At 26.0% G+C, this 19948-nt stretch overlaps 1 protein-coding gene across 1 annotated transcript in view; it reads right to left on the reverse strand.

The window, feature by feature from the left end:
• Positions 1 to 12845: 12845 nt before the first annotated feature.
• Positions 12846 to 19948, reverse strand: part of LOC135924135 (A disintegrin and metalloproteinase with thrombospondin motifs 9-like) — a 48418-nt gene continuing 41315 nt past the window's right edge. The window contains 1 exon segment of the mRNA XM_065459182.1: positions 12846 to 13079. Within this exon segment, the coding sequence (XP_065315254.1) occupies positions 12846 to 13079 (234 nt within the window).

Below are 19948 nucleotides of genomic sequence, written 5' to 3' on the forward strand. Positions count from 1 at the left end.
CCGTTAGATAAGAATTTGTTAAGTATTGCGAATTTGAATAGGCCGACCAGTAAAGTAGAGGTCCAGTCGTTTATGGGAATGGTAAATTATTACCATCGGTTTATATAGAGTTTTGCAGAAATAGCTGCACCTTTATATGAATTATTAAGGAAAGGGGTACATTTTGAATGGAAAGATGAACAAGAGATTGCGTTCAGAACGTTAAAAGAGAGAATTGGGAAAGAGCCCATTCTAGTATGTTTTAATAGTGATCTGGAAGTAGTTTTGGCTGTAGATGCTTGTAATAGAGGAGTAGGTGGGGCGATGTTGCATTTGATAGATGGAATGGAAAGACCTGTTTTATTTTTCTCGAGAGTGTTTAGAGAGGTAGAAAAGAGGTATTCAATGATAGAGCAGGAGGCTTTAGCTGTGATTTTTGGATTAACGAAATGTCGTGAATACCTTATAGGTAGGAAGTTTGTTGTTTTTACAGATCATAAGCCGTTGATTCACTTATTCAAGAAGGATAACAAAGAGTTGATGTTATCGCCTCGACTTCAGCGATGGTTATTGTTAGTAGGAAGTTTTGATTTGAATTTAAAATATCGAAGGGGAAAAGAGAATCAGTTACCTGATATTTTGTCAAGGTTAGGTGCTGGCGAAAGAGTGGATGAATCGGTGATTTTGAAAATTGATAATCGGGAAGAATGTCTTGTACGTAGGATAATGAGAAGTATAAAGGGTAGCCCAACGACATGGGAAGATATACAAAGGTTTACAAGGAAAGATAGAGTTAGCGGTAGTTAAATTATGTCTAATGGGAAAAAGATCATGGAAAGATGATTATAAAGTTTTCAAAAATATTGAAAAAGAATTAACTATAGTGGACGATTGTATTATGAGGGGACCCTGAGCTGTTATACCCCGGAAATTGAGGGAAAAAATTTTGAATGTTATACATGCGGGTCATCAAGGAGTTACTCGTATGAAACAGTGGGGAAGAGAGTACGTATGGTGGCCGAAAATGAACGAGGATATTGATAAATTGGGAAAAGAATGTGAGATTTGTAATGCATGGTCTGACATGCCCCGTAAGGATAAAAATAGTACATGGCCAAAAGTTGTAGAACCAGGAGAGAGGGTTTATGTTGATTTTTTCGAATATGAAGGAAAAAAGTATATATTAAGTGTAGATGCGTTCTCCAAATGGATAGAGTTTGAAGAAATTCATGGGTTAACGGCGAATATTGTGATTAAACATTTTAAAAAAGTATGGTCGATTGGTATTCCGAAAATTGTAGTATCGGATGGTGGACCAGCTTTTATCGGGGAAGAATTCAAGAGATTCTGTGAAAAAACGGGTGTATATCATGTGTTAACGCCACCGTATCATCCCAGTTCCAATGGACAGGCGGAACGGATGGTAGCGACGGTTAAAGATGGTTGAAGAAAACCAAAAGTGGAAAAGGAGAAATGTGGGTGAAGCATTTGTATTATAATAATGCGATGGGTAATTATTGTCTCCGGCAGAAAAAATGATAGGCCGGAAGGTAAGGATGTTTTTGGAATGTTGATACCCAGTAAAGCTGAGGTAGTTGTTGAGGATATTGATAGAAGGGAATTGGAATATATTGTAGGACAGTTAGTGTGGATTAGATTATATGGAAGTAATAAAAAATGGGAGAAAGGTGTATTAATAGAAAATTTGGGAAACAAATTAAATAGGGTAAATTTGATGATAATAATGAAGGTGTCAGGCAGAGGATCAGTTGCGGAAGAGAGTGCATAGAAATGGTTGAAAGAGGAAATTGTAAAAAAAAGAAAATATTTAAGGATAGTTCCTGGTTAATAAAGATGTAGATTTCAATGGTTTCAATGGTGTAAATAATCGTGTAATCAAAAAGCACCCACGTACATCGTATGTCCAACGTAAAAGAGGAACGACACTATGTTAGGAGGACAAAAAGTTATGAGGATACTACTAAAATCGCCTAAAAGAAAGGAGGATGGCAACGTTAGAATCGACCTTCTAAAAGCAATACTGGGATAACAAGATCTGATTGAGTGTATGAAGTGATAAAGAAGTAATGCAGACATAAAATATGGTTTAAACAAAAAATAATGGGAATCATTTATTGAATGCTTATACGCTGATTAATTTTTTTTTGAATCATTTATTATATGCTTATACGCTGATTAAAATTTTTTTGAGCATAGTGATTTAAAAAAAATATATATAATTTTGCCCAGGATTTTTGTTAAAGGGGCGTGTTGTAGTATATCAAGGATATATTATATTTTTATATGAAAAAGAAATGATGTCAAAGATATATTATATGTTTATATGAAAAAGAAATGAGGTCAAAGATATTTTTATATTTTATTTTAAAATAAATAATACTAATTTTTTTTACGATTAGAAGATTGTAATTTATTTTTGAATAATATATATTTTGATTTGTAGAAACCAAAAATAAAGTCTACAAAAGCAAAGTTATTGTTAGTTATTTTTCCGTAAAGTTATCAATACTTATTTTGGCCCATTTATGTCAAAAAAAGTTTAAAAATAATGATTATGATAATTGTCACTACTTATCTAGGTACATCTTCACTGAGGTTTTATTTAATAAAGCTAGCAATACTTATTTTAACCCATTTTGGTCAAAAAAATTCAAAAAACTTTAAAAATAACGATTATGATAATTGTCACTTTTCAATGGTACATCTTCATGAAATTTTAATTTAGCATGTTTATAATCTATATTTTTACCCATTTACGTCAAAAAATTGTAAAAAAACTTTAAAAATAATGATTATGACAATTGTCGCTTTTATATGATACATCCTAATTGAAATTATAATTTAACATGTTAAAAATACATATTTTTGCCCATTAGCGTTAAAAAAATCTAATATGTTTAAAAATACCGATTATGTTAATTGCCATATTACCAAGGAACATCTTCATTGAATATTTAATTTAACTTCTTTACAACATAAATGATATTTTTACCCTTTTGAGTCAAAAAATTTCAAAAATCTTATAAAATAACGAATATGACAATTGTCACAATAAATTATTTTCATTAAAAAGATCTTATAAAAAACAGAAATAAGTTGAATATAAATATTTTAAAAAAAATTATTTAGAAAATCCACCTCTTTTATACTTAAGAAATAGATGATTTTACAAAAATGATAAAAAAAACTATTAAAGATTTCACTTAAAAATTGTATATTTATAATAAATTTCACAAAAGAATTCCTCAAAAAAAATATATTTACAAAGAAGTTTTAAAATTTTTATCAAAATATGTTCAAAAATCTTTTTGAACTTCAGGAAATATTTTTTATTTAAAATCTTGGGCGTGAAAATCACTAATAAATTGTAACAAAAATAATATTACAATAGTAGCATATCATTTTTTATTAAAAGACATCAAATAATAAATAATATGTTGTTTTCTTTTAAATAAATGCATTCGCAATATATTTATTGTTTCGCGGTAATGCGCTCGCGATAATGACTTCTCTCAAACATATTCGCGATAAAAAATTCGCTGTAAAGTGTTCGCGTAAAATGTTTCGCTCTAATAAATTCGCGGTTTAGGTTTCGCGGAAAAAAATTCGCGACAATAGCTTCGCGAAATTGTCTTCGCTATAAATGTTTCGCGGAGATAAATTCTCAGAATTGGTTTTGCGATTTTACCTTCGCTATAAAAACTTTTCGCGATAAACGACATTCGCAATAAAAGTTTCGCGAAAAAGTGTTTCGCGATAAAAGTTTTGCTGAATTGACCTGATACGTCCGTTTTTTTAACTTTTAAATTTACTCCGTTTTTTAAATTTTAAAATATATTCCGTTTTTATTTGTAAAATTACACCAAAAAAATATCCAAACGATCTTATATTTATTATTTTTTATAAAAAAAAATATTATAAAAAAATAAATATTAAAAATTTCCCCGTGATACTGTGAGTTACCTATTTTTGTTACAATTTATTAGTACACGACCAAAATATTATACAAAAAATTTTTTTTGAGGAATTCTTTTGTGAATTTTATTATAAATAAACAATCTTTTAGGTGAAATCTTTTATAGTTTTTTTTATGATTTTTGTAAAATTATCTATTTTTTAAGTATATTAAAAGAGATGGGTTTTCTAAATAATATTTTTTAAAAATATTTTTATTTAACTTATTTATGTTATTTTATTTATATGATCTTTTTAAGGAAAATAATTTAATCTGACAATTTTTATATTCGTTATTGAAGATGTTCCTTGGAAAAATGACAATAATCATAATCGATATTTTAAAATATATTAGATTTTTTTTAATGGTAAAATATGTATTTTTAACATGTTAAATTAAAATTTCAATTAAAATGTACCATATAAAAGTGACAATTATCATAATCGTTATTTTTAAAGTTTTTTAATTTTTTTTTGACGTAAATCGGCTAAAATAAGTATTGTTGTTAACATGTATTAATAAAACTTCAGTGAAGATGTACCCTAGATAAGTGCCAATTGTTATAATCCTTAATTTTAAAGTTTTTTGAATCTTTTTGATTCAAATGGGTAAAAATATAGATTGTAAACTTGTTAAATTAAAATTTCATGAAAATGTACAACAGAAAAGTGACAATTGTAATAAAATCTATTTTTAAACATTTTTTTGGCGTAAATGAGCCAAAATAAGTATTGATAACATGTTTCAATAAAATTTCAGTGAAGATGTACCCAAGATAAGTGACAATTGGCATCATTTTTAAATTTTTTGGAAATTTTTGAATACAAATGGATAAAAATATAGATTGTAAAAATGTCAAATTAAAATTTTATGAAGAGGTACCATAAAAAAGTGACAATCATAATCGTAATTTTTAAAAGTTTTTAAATTTTTTTGAAGCAAATGGGCTATAATATAAATTGCTAACATGTTAAAATAATATTTCAGTGAAGATGTACCCTAAATAAGTGACAATAGTCATAATCATTATTTTTAAAGTTTTTGAATTGTTTGACTAAATTAAACAAAAATATAAATTGTTAACATGTTAAAATAAAACTTCAGTCGAAACAAAAAAACAAATCGATTATTTCATGCTCATAATCGTTGTTCCTTTTATCCTGCTTAAAATTTGATAAAAAAATGCAAAATGATTATTAAAGATAGTTGTAACCTATGTTAAATTCTAAACTTTTAAGATATGGACTCACAATCTTATTCCTTTAATTAATAAATTTTAATACTACATTATAAAAATGTATAACCCTGAATTCACAGTTAGCAAATATTTTTGCATAATCGTGGCAAAATAATACTGAGTCTGAATTCAGAGTAAATTTTTATAGAAAGAACTTAAAAAACATATGAATATTATTTAATAATATGATACAATCAAGATCAGTATCCTATAAATTTAATGTTAAGTTTTATTTTTATAAACATATGGTTTTAAAATGGATTACAATCTATATTTTAACCCATTTACATCAAAGAACTTTAAAAATAAACGATTATAACAATTGTCACTTTCTAATGGTATATCTTCATGAAAATTTAATTTAGCATATTTACAATCTATATTTTTACCCATTTGCAACAAAATAATTCAAAAATTATGACAATTGTAACTTATCTATGGTGCATCTTCACTGAAATTTTATTTTAACATGTAAGCAATTTATATTTTTGCCCATTTGCGTTTAAAAAATTCAAATAATTTTAAAAATAACGATTATGACAATTGTCATTTTTCTATGGTGCATCCTCATGAAATTTTAATTTAACATGTTTACAATCTATATTTTTACCCATTTGCGTCAAAAAAATTAAAAAAATTTTAAAAATAATGATTATGACAATTGCCACTTATGGTACATCTTCACTGAAATTTTATTTAAACATGTTAGCAATACTTATTTCGGCCTATTTACGTCAAAAAAATTCAAAAAGTTAGAAAATAAGATTATTACATCTTCTTGAAATTTTAATTTAACATGTTTACAAATATTTTTACCCATTTGCGTCAAAAAAATTCAAATAATTTTAAAAATAACGATTATGGCAATTGTTACTTATCTAGGGTACATTTTCACTGAAATTTTATTTTAAGATGTTAGCAATACTTATTTTAGCCCATTTACGTCATTAAAATTTAAAAAAGTTATAAAATAACGATTATGACAATTGTCACTTTTTTATGGTATATCTTCATGAAATTCTTATTTAACATGTTTACATTCTATATTTTTACCCATTTGCGTTAAAAAAATACAAAAAACTTTAAAAATAACGATTTTGACAGGATATCTTCACTGAAGTTTTATTTAATTATGTTATCAATACTTATTTTGGCACATTTCTGTCAAAAAAAGTTTAAAAATAATAATTATGATAATTGTCACTACTTATCTAGGTACATCTTCACTGAGGTTTTATTTAAACATGCTAGCAATTAGAGGTGGGCGCGGGCCTAATTTTTCATTCACGGCCCGCCCGCTCACGGTGGCAATAAAAAAATATCACGCCCATTCACGCTTATCTAAAAAATTTCGACCCGACACGCCCGCTCACGACAAGAAATATTTTGATTCACGCCTGTCACGCCCGAAAATTCACGGTGTTCTTATATTTTTCAAAACTATTGCTATAATTTTACACTTTTTTGAATTCATTCTATTTATTTCTCTAATTTCATAATCCATATTAATAACAAAAAATAAATATATCGAAATTTTTATTGAGAAAAAGAAGAATGTCCATCTTTTTATTTCAATTGTGTACGCCTTTCCTCTAATAAGAGATTGGCTACAGAAAATAACCTTTCACTAGAAGCCGAACTTGTCGGGGTTGACAAAATTACTCGCTAATTTTCTCAAAAAAGGAAATGAATATTCCTGCTTCCAAAACTTCAAAATATTGTCTTGTTATTCATCTTATATGAATCTTTTATCCTCACAGCTTCCATCGGTGATGTTGATTCTTCATCAGAATCATTTAGAAATTCTCTAAATTTTTTATTTAGAATACACGGTCTTTTATGAGTGTAGGATGAATTAGGAAAGTGATGGTTGGTATTGATCATTTAGAATATATGGTTTTTTAGAGTTTAGGATAAGTTTGGAAAGTTATAAATGATAGTTGACATTGACTTTGCATATCATCTAATTTTATATCATTTAGCATTTTTAAGATTGTTTTATATATATCGTTTTCTTCTTTTATTAAAAACTTAAGTCTTTTAATAATTCAGATCTAGAATTAAGCCTACCTTATGTAGTGGGTGCATTATAATCTTTTAAAAGAAATCTTGTTCTGTATTTTAAGGTTTTGATTATTATTGTATCACGTTCAGAAGGTTAACAAAATTATATTAATTTTTGTTTCCATAGACAAATTTCATTTTATTGTGGGAGGGAATCTGCTCTCAGACAATCCGAGCATTCTTGTAAATATTGATAAAAATTTATCTAACTCGCGTATGATGCTGATATCAATTGTGGCTAATCTATTTAATTCTTGCTTGTTAAACAAGTACACCTGTATTTCAGAATATTATTTTAAGAAACTCTGTATCATGACATATACAGAGTTCCATCTCGTTATTCTCGCTATTACATCTTGTTTAAGGGTGTGGCAATTTGTTATTAACTGTATTTTTACATATATTTAAGGCTATTTCAGTTAAACAATTGTCAAAAATATAATGCATAATATTATTTAGTATATGGCATATACATGCTAGCATTTCGTCATCTTTGAATGCACTTATAAGATTTGCTCCGTTATTACTCACAACTATACATTTATTTAAGTAATTTTTTCTAATTCTGTATATTCTCCTAAAATTGAATTGACTACACTTATAATTTTGACGTTTTTTTCATCCATTGCCTTTGTGGGCAAAACAAATGTTTTTAATTAAAATTCTTAATGATAATATGTCCTATAATGGCTAAAAAACTTAGATTAAAGTCATCCGTCCAAATATCAGTGTTTAGACAAGTAATTATTAATGATCATGCTTTTAATCTTAAATTTTATTTCATGGTATATTTTTGGACCTATAGTTTTCATGAGAGTTTTCCGGTTCACAACTTTTTTATTTTGTTATCCATATGTAACACCAACATTTATCTCTTGGCCTAGCTTGTAAAATTCTTCACTTTCTGTTGCATTTAAAGATCACGATAAAATCACCTAAACATAAAAAGAAAATAGAACTAACGAAATGATACCGGATGTTGTTTATAAAATGAGGAAAATTTGTAGTTTTCATAAATTATTCTTTTTTAAAAAAGAACTAAATTAAATAAGAAAATATATAATATAATTATAAAATTGCAAATTTATATTTATAAAAAAACAATTTTAAAAATTAAAATTTCCGTGATTCACGGGAAATTTATGTTCACGCCCGATCACTCCCGTAGAAAATTTTGGGAAGGCCCGTCACGCCTTGGAATTTAAAATTTATTCACAGTCACGCCGTGACCCACCGTGACACGATGGGTCATGCGTAATTTCACGGCCCGCTCCCACCTCTACTAGCAATACTTATTTTAACCCATTTTGGTCAAAAAAATTCAAAAAACTTTAAAAATAACGATTATGACAATTGTCACTTTTCAATGGTACATCTTCATGAAATTTTAATTTAGCATGTTTATAATCTATATTTTTACCCATTTACGTCAAAAAATTGTAAAACAACTTTAAAAATAATAATTATGACAATTGTCGCTTTTATATGGTACATCCTAATTGAAATTATAATTTAACATGTTAAAAATACATATTTTTGCCCATTAGCGTTAAAAAAATCTAATATGTTTAAAAATACCGATTATGATAATTGCCATATTTCCAAGGAACATCTTCATTGAATATTTAATTTAACTTCTTTACAACATAAATGATATTTTTACCCTTTTGAGTCAATAAATTTCAAAAATCTTATAAAATAACGAATATGACAATTGTCACATTAAATTATCTTCCTCAAAAAGATCATATAAAAAACAGAAATAAGTTGAATATAAATATTTTAAAAAAAATTATTTAGAAAACCCACCTCTTTTAATATACTTAAGAAATAGATGTTTTACAAAAATGATAAAAAAAACTATAAAAGATTTCACTTAAAAATTGTATATTTATAATAAATTTCACAAAAGAATTCCTCAAAAAAAATATATTTACAAAGAAGATTTAAAATTTTTATCAAAATATGTTCAAAAATCTTTTTGAACTTCAAGAAATATTTTTTACTTAAGATCTTGGGCGTGAAAATCACTAATAAATTGTAACAAAAATAATATTACAATAGTAGCATATCATTTTTTATTAAAAGACATCAAATAATAAATAATATGTTGTTTTCCTTTAAATAAATGCATTCGCAATATATTTATTGTTTCGCGGTAATGCTCTCGCGATAATGACTTCGCGCAAACATATTCGCGATAAAAAATTCGCTGTAATGTGTTCGCGTAAAATGTTTCGCTAAAATGTATTCGCTCTAATAAATTCGCGGTTAAGGTTTCGCGGAAATAAATTTGCGACAATGGCTTCGCGAAATTGTCATCGCTATAAATGTTTCGCGGAGAATTCGCAGAATTGGTTTCGCGATTTTACCTTCGCTATAAAAACTTTTCGCGATAAATGATATTCGCGATATAAGTTTCGCGAAAAAATGTTTCTCGATAAAAGTTTCGCTGAATTGACCTGATACGGTTTCGACGACTATAATAAAATATTCTTATTAAAGGAAACAAAAAGAGATATTATTATAAAAAAGTTTATAAAGCAACAATCAAAAAATTGAAATTACCAAATTTTATTATTTTTATGTGTCCAAAAGACAATCCAAAATGTTGATGATCATTTTAATCAGAGTTGTTAAAGTAACTAGATAAAAAAATGTGTTATCTGTATCTAGATAGATTTTTTAAAAAAATATCTGTATCTATATCTAAAATTATTTTAGAGGTATCTGTATCTCTTTTTAGATACTTTTAAAGATACATTGATATATTTTTATTTAACGTTTTTTTATATTATAAATAATAAAACTTGAATGCAAAATTTATTTTATTTCATATGAGCATATAATTTAAATATATATATATTAAAAAATATTAAGACTACTATAAAATTAATATATAAAATATTAAAACTTATATATAATTTTGATATTACAATCCATCTCTAGGAATCTGTCATTTTTATTTTCAATGGAATTAGTTAATTTTATTTTATCATACTAATTTTAAAAATTTATTTTAGATTAATAATAGTGATAAAGAGGAAAAAGTAATAATCAATGAGGCATAAACAAGTTCAGACATTGTTTATTCATGGCCAATTTATAGAGCATATTTCAAAATAATATCTCAAAATAAAGAAAACAAATCTCTGATAGTAAATGTTTGCCATGTCTACCAAAAAATACGAAAATTTCAGTTAGCATTACCTCAACTTACAACATTGTAAAACATTTAAGAGTATAGATATTAAATAAATGTTTACAATTGTAATTTTAAATTTTAAGAGTAAACATCATACACTGTGAAAATAAAAAAAGGGGAAGGAGATCTATTATAGAAAATATTGGACTAGGTTCATCGTCCACTGATAATTTTGCCAAAAGACCTCAGACTTTAACCACAACAACTTTAGATGATATAATAACTGCCTTTATCATAGCTGACATTCAGCCATTTCCAATGAAAATCCTTCATTTATTTTAAAATAATTTTTTCAAAAATGAATGTCGAAATTTTAGTATTTTTAAAGAATATTCTGATTTAAAATTGTTATTCATAAAATATAGTACCACAAAAAATGTCTTTACAATTAAACGAGGATGGCTTAATGATCAAAAATTTTGAAATATTACTGAAATCTAATAATTAATAATAATCATTTAATCACATATTTTCATATATTATATTATTATATTAAAATCTAAAAATCATTATTTTAGATATATTTAGATAAATCTGATATCGAGTTAATAAATATTTAGTCCTATGAACTTTCACAATGGAATCCTAATTTAAGTTTATGCAAACCTTATATGAGTATAATAAAAATTGAATCTATATCTAGATACATTTTAAAAATTGTATCTGTAACTAGATAACTTTTTAAACGATGTATCTGTATCGTTATCTAGATCCATTTAATAAGTATCTTTTAATAACTATGATTTTAATACAATGATTAATATAAAATGGACAAGAAATCATAAAATTGGATTATCTGATTTACATATAACGGTAAAGTTGGTATATCGAAATATGATATAATAATAAATATTAATTAATAATTTAAATAGAGGAAAGAAAGAGACAACATAATTAATGCAAGAATATACGGAAAATAAGAAAATGAATATTTTAAACAAAATTTAAAAAAAATATCTGAATCTTTGTCAAAAAAATGATATAAGATTCTTTTGAAAATAAAGTCACTTTAATACACTTATAGTATCTTATTAAAAAGATACATAGTACAAGAAAAAAAGAATCTTGTATCTGAGATACAAGTATTTGAGGTAATAATGCCCAACTCGTAATTATTACCTTTTTTATTAAAATCATAAAAAAAAGAATTCTAACATTAAAAAATTAAAGTTTAGTACAATGGTGAACAGTCGGAAAATTTTGATTGTTGGTTTTAACAATTATTTTTACGAAATAGTTTATTATAGTGTATACCATTTTGTTATATGGCGAAAACATTGATTACTATTGTAACAAAAATTTGACATATTACTATTTATAAATTATTATACATAGTTAATAGTTGTTGCAGCAAATATTTTAAATGTATGAATAGCCGAATAGATGAATTAATTTAAAATACTGATTTTCAAACATTTAATCTATGTCAATTGATCATATCGCCAAATTAAGCTATCTCTGAACAGAAGAGGATAAAATAAATATAGCTGGAAAATATTATTGACACGACTATCATTATTAAAATATAAATAATTATCACACACAAATATGATGTCTGATCCGTGAAGTTATTTTCTCTTTGTGTTTAAAGACAAAAAGTCCATTTACAAGATATCATTTTTTCTCATTTTAAACTGTACCAAAAGAATTTCAAAACAGGGATTGGAGATACTGATGAGAATAGCCAAAAAATCTTATTATATTTTCATTATATACATATCTCAAATGGAATAGCCATGCGAGTGCACATTAGGAGGTTGTCAAGAGTGGTGGCACCCCCCCCCCCCTTCCCCCCCCAACAATTATTTTAGAGGCCGCCAAATTTTGTTTTTTGTTAATGTAATAATTTTTAATTTAAAAAGTCAAAATATTACATATATACTTAATCCAATTCAGTCATTTCTTTTATATCTAAAATAATCATAATTACAAGTTTGTCATAAAGACAATTATTTTGACCTTGCTGAATTTTTGAAAATGATCCTTTTTTTGTTAATAATTTTAAAATGACCTACACTTTTTTTATTTTAAAAAAAATTCCCCTAGTGACACTAATGAATCAGTTATGCACGAAACTATTAATTGCCTACCAAATACTTCCTTTGCGCTTTCAGTCATCTTAGATATATATAAGGTATGCATTGCACAGATGCCTTCCATCCTTATATAATATTGATGATAGATTGCAAATAGACATTCACTTGAATACAAGATATAGTAATGGGCAATTTGGTAAAAATAAGAATTTGCTAATCGAAAATTATTGTGATTATTAAAAACTATAATTTAAAATTTTATTTTAAACAAATCAAGTTTTTTTAGACCGGTCACAATTTAACATTAATCTAAAATAACGAGTTGTTTACACACAATAAAAAAATTAATTAAATGTTTACTTTACTCCACGGTAAAACTTTCCATCTAAGACATTTCGATGATCTACAAAATCTCGTGGTTGCGATGAACTCATTATTCGAAATAGGATTTTTGTTATTAAAATACTTTGATGGATTAGTTGAATTTACTAGACACAAGAATAAAATTAGCATTTCTCCATCAACACTATTTCGGCATTCCACAACTCTTGATTGAATACCTTTGCCACAAATTTTTGAGCACTGAGAAAATATAAATGTATTTAATAAAATTATATTTAGATAGATATGAGGTCCGCAACGGGAGTTTTTTTAGCCTACAAGTCGGCCCAGCCATTTACTCAAAATACTCTAAATTTAAATGTGGTATCCGCTCACAAGTTGTTTAAAACATATGATTGGCTAGTTTGGTTCTTTATTTAATTTAATTAATATATTTTTCTTCCTTAAAATTATAAAATATGCAAAATGTGGAAATAAACAATGAATTTTTATAGGCCCACATTGCCCATTTCACCCTTAAAATATTCTAACCTCCCGCTTGTTGTTTAGAAATATTTTTTCCCCCATATGCCAAAAATTTTAAAATTAAGGTTCGGTTGATCCATCGGGCATGTTCTAATCAATTTTGTTATTAAATCTGTATTATTAACATTCTAGATCTAGAACGATTATCATTAGAGTAACAACTTTAGCAAGAGAGCATGAGATGAGACATTGTAAATAAATAATAATAAATCAAAATATTTCAAAAATAAAATCACCATCTGTTTAATATTTTTTAAATTATGTATTTTTAAATAATAATAGTATGACTTCTATTTCAATTTCCATATCAATTGAGTCATTGTATATTAAAAAAAGAATACTTGTACAAAGGGATGTGAACCCGAACCTTCCCGAATCCTCGTATCCAAATAAAGGACCTTACTAGTGTATTTTAAAAATAATAACATTAAGATTACAATCAAAACAATTATGTTTATCTGATTTTTATGGCATATGGATTAGATGCCGATTAGATTTAGAAAGATTTACTAGTCCTTTTTTATAGGAAATATTAAATAACATAAAAATTTAAGAGCAACAATATTTGCAAAATAGTGTTGTATACGCTTCTATATATTTAGACCCTCGATATCAAGTTTTATTGTATGAGCAAAAACAATGGCTAAAGACCATCTTAAGGATTTATGGCATACGTAAAATTCATTATTTACAATATATTGGAGGCTACGACAATAATACCTACTGGTTGTAGGGATAATAATGATAATGATAGCAACATTGATGATCTTGAAATTTTCTTTTAGATAGAGAAAAAAAAATCAAATTATTATCAAATAGAGAGGAGGATCAAATAATGCCTATTACATCTTTAATAGAAAAGTTCTCAGAAGTTAAGAGAATAAATAAGGATACAAATATTTTAAAATTCTGGTAAGAAAATTCTTCAATATATCCAGAATTATATATCTTGTCTAGAATCGTCTTGGCTATACCGGCCACACAAGTACAATAATATATGTATTATAAAGATACCTATCTATTTTAGGTAAGCGTAGAACGTGGATTTTCATCTTTAAAATATATATTGTCTAATTTATGTGGATTAAGATATTAGAATTGTGAGATTGAATAAAACATTTCAAATATAAATTATTTTATTTTTAAATTTTTTATTTGTAAATTATGAATATGTATATATTGAAGTATAATAATAAATGAATGAAAAAAAAGTTTTATTTTGAGTCATTTTTTTTATGTTCCCTGAACCCGGACCATTTTAAAATTTTATTACTGTACCCGAACCCGGACCCTTTTTTTTTTGTTGAAGGATTCACATCCCTGCTTGTATAATTGCATTTATTTATTATAATTTTGGTTTAGGCGATAACGTTAATATTTATATTCAAATTATGAAACTAAAGTAAGTAAATCTAAATATCATACATATAATGATGTTAATATTTATATTCAAATTATGAAACCAAAGTAAGTAAATCTAAATATCATACATGTAATGATTTAATATTAGATATAAATTAAATAAAATAGATGTCATAATTTTCGTTTAAATTTTTGACCAATTGAAAATGACAAAGGCCCGCTAAGCTCAAGCTGTAAATTTTAAAAAACGGACGGGGCCTAAAAATATATTTTTTAATTAAAAATAAATTATATCGTTAATCGGAAAATCAAATAATCGTTTAATATTCATTTAAGGGAGAGCGAGAATAGCGTTATCCTAAGTGTAGGTATTTTCTTATCAAATACAAATATACCTTGAATTTAAAATTTAAATAAAAGATGTGTTTAAGATTTTTTGAATAAGATGCCTCCCGTTATTTAAATATTTGCCCGGGTTGCGGCCCGATAATTTATGTTTTTTACCAATTTACCAGCTTGTTAAATTATTTTTTTAAACTAATTTTCCTACCCATTAAAATCTTACGAAAATTCACGTTCGTACAAATTTTTTTCGACAAAATTTCCGATTTTTAATATCTATGTAATCTAATTCTTGCCAATGGCAATTAAGGTGCTTATATCTACCTATTTCTACAACAACCGTTTTATCATGTAATTGTGTATTTATATCTATATTGTGGATTTGTAATTGGATCATATCATAAATAAATATTTTTTTAGTTTGATAACTCTTCAAATATTAAGAAATGAGAATATTGTAATTTATTTTAAAATAGTATTAATCAAGATTAGAGGTGGGCGCGAGTCATGAAATTACGCGCGACACTATGGGTCACGGCGTGAGTGTGAAAATTTTTAAATAATTATGCCTGACTGGGATTGTGGGCTTTCCCAAAATTTTTGCCAGGCATGATGGGGCGAATTAGCAATTTTATAATTATAATATATATTATATAATTTAATTATTTTTGAAAAGGAATAATTCTTGAAAACAAAAAAAAACGCATTTTATAAATATAATTTTCTCCCACTTATAAAATTTTAATTAAATAAAAAAAATTAAAGTATCTCAACTCCTGTTCAGCAATGGAAGTTTGGTAATAAATTTAATGTTTTATTTTATGTGCACTCAAATTATAATCAGTCAAAATTTAAAGGAAAATTAAACATCTGAATTACTTATTGTTTAAATTTTCTCATATTTACCTATAAATCTAAAAGATAATTGATGTAATTGCCTTATACATGCTGTTTAAAATATAAAGGATACAAGTACATTCAAAGATTATAAAAGAATACCATGTTCATGCTATATTAAATACCATAATGCATTATATTTTTAATAATTGCTTATCTGAAATAGCTTTAAGTATAAATATATATAAAAAAAAATAGTTGAATATTTTAAGCAATCTGTGCAGCAAACAGTAAGTTAAGTTATTCCATTAAACAAGATAACCCAGTCGAAAACAATTGGCTAGACCTCTCTTAGATAAAGCTTTTGAAGATATTTTGAAAACTTTGGTATAATAATTTTTTTTCAGGTAAACATGCCAAGTGCTTTCACTATAGAAATCATTCATTTACATTAATTAACATTGGCATGACACAAGCTAAGATTCCTCTATATAATGTTGCAATAACTAGAAATTTCGATGAACTCTAGATTCATACGAGGCTGAAGAAACTATTTATGGTATAAACTAGGCCTATTCAAAAACGAATTCGAATCCAATAATTTACTATTCGCATTCGTACGAATAATAAAATCTATTATTTTTATTCAATTCGAATTATCCGCCGAATAATTGAAATGAATTTTCTTAATAAAATAAATCATACTCAAATGTATTGACAAATTTTTTATTGCAAATTTGATTTCAAACAGAAAATATTATTATAATAATCTGATAATAAAAAATATGTAATCAATAATCTGATGATAAAATATTTATAATAAGTGTACATTATTAATTTAATTTATAATTCTAAGATAATTTTTAAGGCAAAGAGTTTTTCTTATATTTTCTTTCTTTACGACAGATTTTTTGACAATAAATAAGTTCGAACTAAGAAAAGCCTTTCATAAGCAGTTGTTCTTTGTATAGATAGGTAATCCCTTCATTTTCGAGAGTATGGGGATCCGATATGCATTTGCCTTCCACCACATTTAACGGGTCAGTATTACTCTTTGCTCACTCAGACAAAAATTTATTTCACATAGTTGAATATTATTTTGTTTAAAAACAATTTGTCCGTTAATTTGGATATATCAATATCATAATCAACAGATATTGATTTAAAATATTCTATTTTAAGGCTGGGATAAAATATTGTGGATATCATTGCATCATCGGCAGTTAAATTATAACAGCCCAACAATTCATCATATGCTACTTTGAAACTATTATTAAAGGATTTATGGAAACCAGGTTTTTCATTTTTAGGTGTTCAAGAATCAGAATAACCAAATTATTAGTAGGATAATTCTCCCCACATACCATATTTGTAGTTTCATACAAAGGCAATAGGATAGCTTTAATTTTTGTAAGATCCACCCATTCCTCCTGTTAACAAAGTATATTCCCTAATTATAAATTTTAGTTTACATCTGATATTTGTTTTTCTTGGAGAAATTTAATATTAGTTATCACTTCATTGACTAATTTTGTTATAGTGGGTTTTAATAATAAGCCTATTTCAATCATTCGGTAGGTGCTATTCCACCTTATTTCACAATCCAATTTTAGTTTTAAAAAATTTAGGGGAGGGGTAGTGAACTACATATATTTTTTAATAAATTAAATTTTTTGGGAGAATTACGAATCATTCTGCTAATGTTTCTCAGTTTTAAAATAGAAGGATCTAAAATTTCTTTGAAAATTAAATTAATTACATGGGCAAAGCATCGGATTCGGATGTGCCCTATTTTTATTAATAGATATTTTAAAGAAAATGTATCAAAATATATATTTTATTATTAGTTGAAATATCTAAAGTTATATAAAAAATTTTATTTTCCAAATTATAATTTTAAATTATTTTAGTCTGATTCTGTACCATACGAAAAGAAATTTTTAAGCAAAAAGGAAGATTAATAAATAATATTGAGTTATATGGAGTAAAAATTTTAAAAATAACGTCAAGGGGACGAATAATTGAAATATACCCTATGCCTAAAATGGGTACACTCAAAAGATCCTTATTTTAATAATTTCCTTACATTTCTTTTATTGCAATGATGATTAATGTATAATTAAAAGAATAGATGTTAAAATGTTTAATAAAACAGCAAAATTGCATTCGATTTATTTTTACCAACTTTACACTATTGTTTAGAGATTTTATCCTGATTACGGGGCAAAACACCATCTTACTCTGGATACGAGGATAGTAAATGACATACTTCATATAATTACTAATCTAAAGTATTATAAGTAGAAAACTACACCTTTTTTTTTATTTTGTAGTGAGGAAGTGGGCTAAACATTGATCTATAATTTGCTGTTTTGCTTTTGTTTTAATGGTAAAAATGCAAAATACTAATTGTTTTACCCCGGTCTACCCTTACCCTTCCAGGCTCGCTTTCTTTTTCGAAAGGAAATTAGTCCTTTTAGGGTAATATTCATATTTAATAAAGAACCGAAATTGATTTAAAATTTGACTATGGGAAAATTAGTTACATACTCACGAATAATAAAAAAACAAGAAAATGATGATTAATCTAAAAAAACTGCCAAAGCAAATGAAGCCCTAGAATGATTCAATCAAAAAATATCATAGAATTAAATTTAATGCATTTATTTATGAAAATAATTTGTATATTTACTGTTATATAAGTTAATAATTCTCATAAAATAAAATAATTAAATTTGATCGATTTGTATTTGACCGGTCAAATACCTAACTCTCGTTGAAAAACATAGTTACAAATATTATTATGATATCAAATAACCAATTTTATAGAAGAAACAACGTTTTGGTTTGATTTATGGCAAAACAGAATAATTAATGCTTTCTGCTAAACAGTTTAACTTATATACTATTTAATTATAGGCCTGGTCTTAATCTTTAAAGGTGAGATTTAGGGTTATTAATAGCAGCCCTTTTACATTTTTTTTTTTTTTAAATTTTACAATTTTTTATATTAAAATTCTCTTTTTCTGAATTTTTATATTACAACTCAACGTCATTAAAGCAGTCTATCTAAATTTTTTAACCTTTAAATATCTTCAAATTTATAAAAATGGGTAATGAATTTATTTACAATTTTTATGGATTTATTATTAACATAATTAAATATTAAAAAATACTAAATATTGATAATATTTATTAGAAAAAAGTATAAAAATGTTAATAGATATTCTAGCGCTAAAAATTTATAAGCGGTCACTTGATTTAAAATTGAGTTGTGAATAATTAGGTATGGATGATTTATAGATATGCAAAGTAATTTTAAAAATTTGAGAGAATCTTTGGCTCTTGAACGTTGCTTTCTAATCTCTTTTATGGATTAATAGGTTTAAGTCAGGATTTTGATCAATTTGGATGTGTGACATAAGGCTTCATTCATCCTGCTGGAATACAAAAAGTTTCCATCAGAAAAGAGTATTAATTACCAGGGCTTGATGAATATATAGATTATATTACATGGCATTTAAGATCCCATCTCCAAGTATAACCCTCCTGGACCTTTTCAGCTTATATAGCCAGACACCATTACACTATCTGTGATTTTAGTTGTTCTTTGAAGACAATGAGCAGGAAATTTGTCTCGAATGCACAGTTTCTTTTTGGCTATGAAAGAAGTCAAAAATAAATATTTTATTTTAATTTATAGAAAAAACCAATCGAATGAATTATATGAAACAAGTGGCGAAGGCCGAGCACATCGTGTAAAGGGGCACACAAGTCCAACTCAATTTATTTTATAATTTAATATGAGCAAAAAAATGAGATTTTCGGCCGACCCACTTCGATTTTTTTAAAATTTGGTAATGAAAAAGAAAGGTTAAGAAATAGCCAAAATTTTAGCCTCGTAACATTTATATTTTTGAAGATATTATGGTTCAAAGCGGCAAAAATGACGTATTTTTACCAAATTAAGCATATCTTAAAACGTAATTCTAAATAACAAATTTAATATCAAAATTACTTACAAAGATTCTACTTTCAGATAA

This window comes from Gordionus sp. m RMFG-2023, chromosome 2 (genome assembly GCF_954871325.1).
Source record: "Gordionus sp. m RMFG-2023 chromosome 2, tfGorSpeb1-WG-v2, whole genome shotgun sequence".
NCBI lineage: Eukaryota > Metazoa > Nematomorpha > Gordioida > Chordodea > Parachordodidae > Gordionus > Gordionus sp. m RMFG-2023.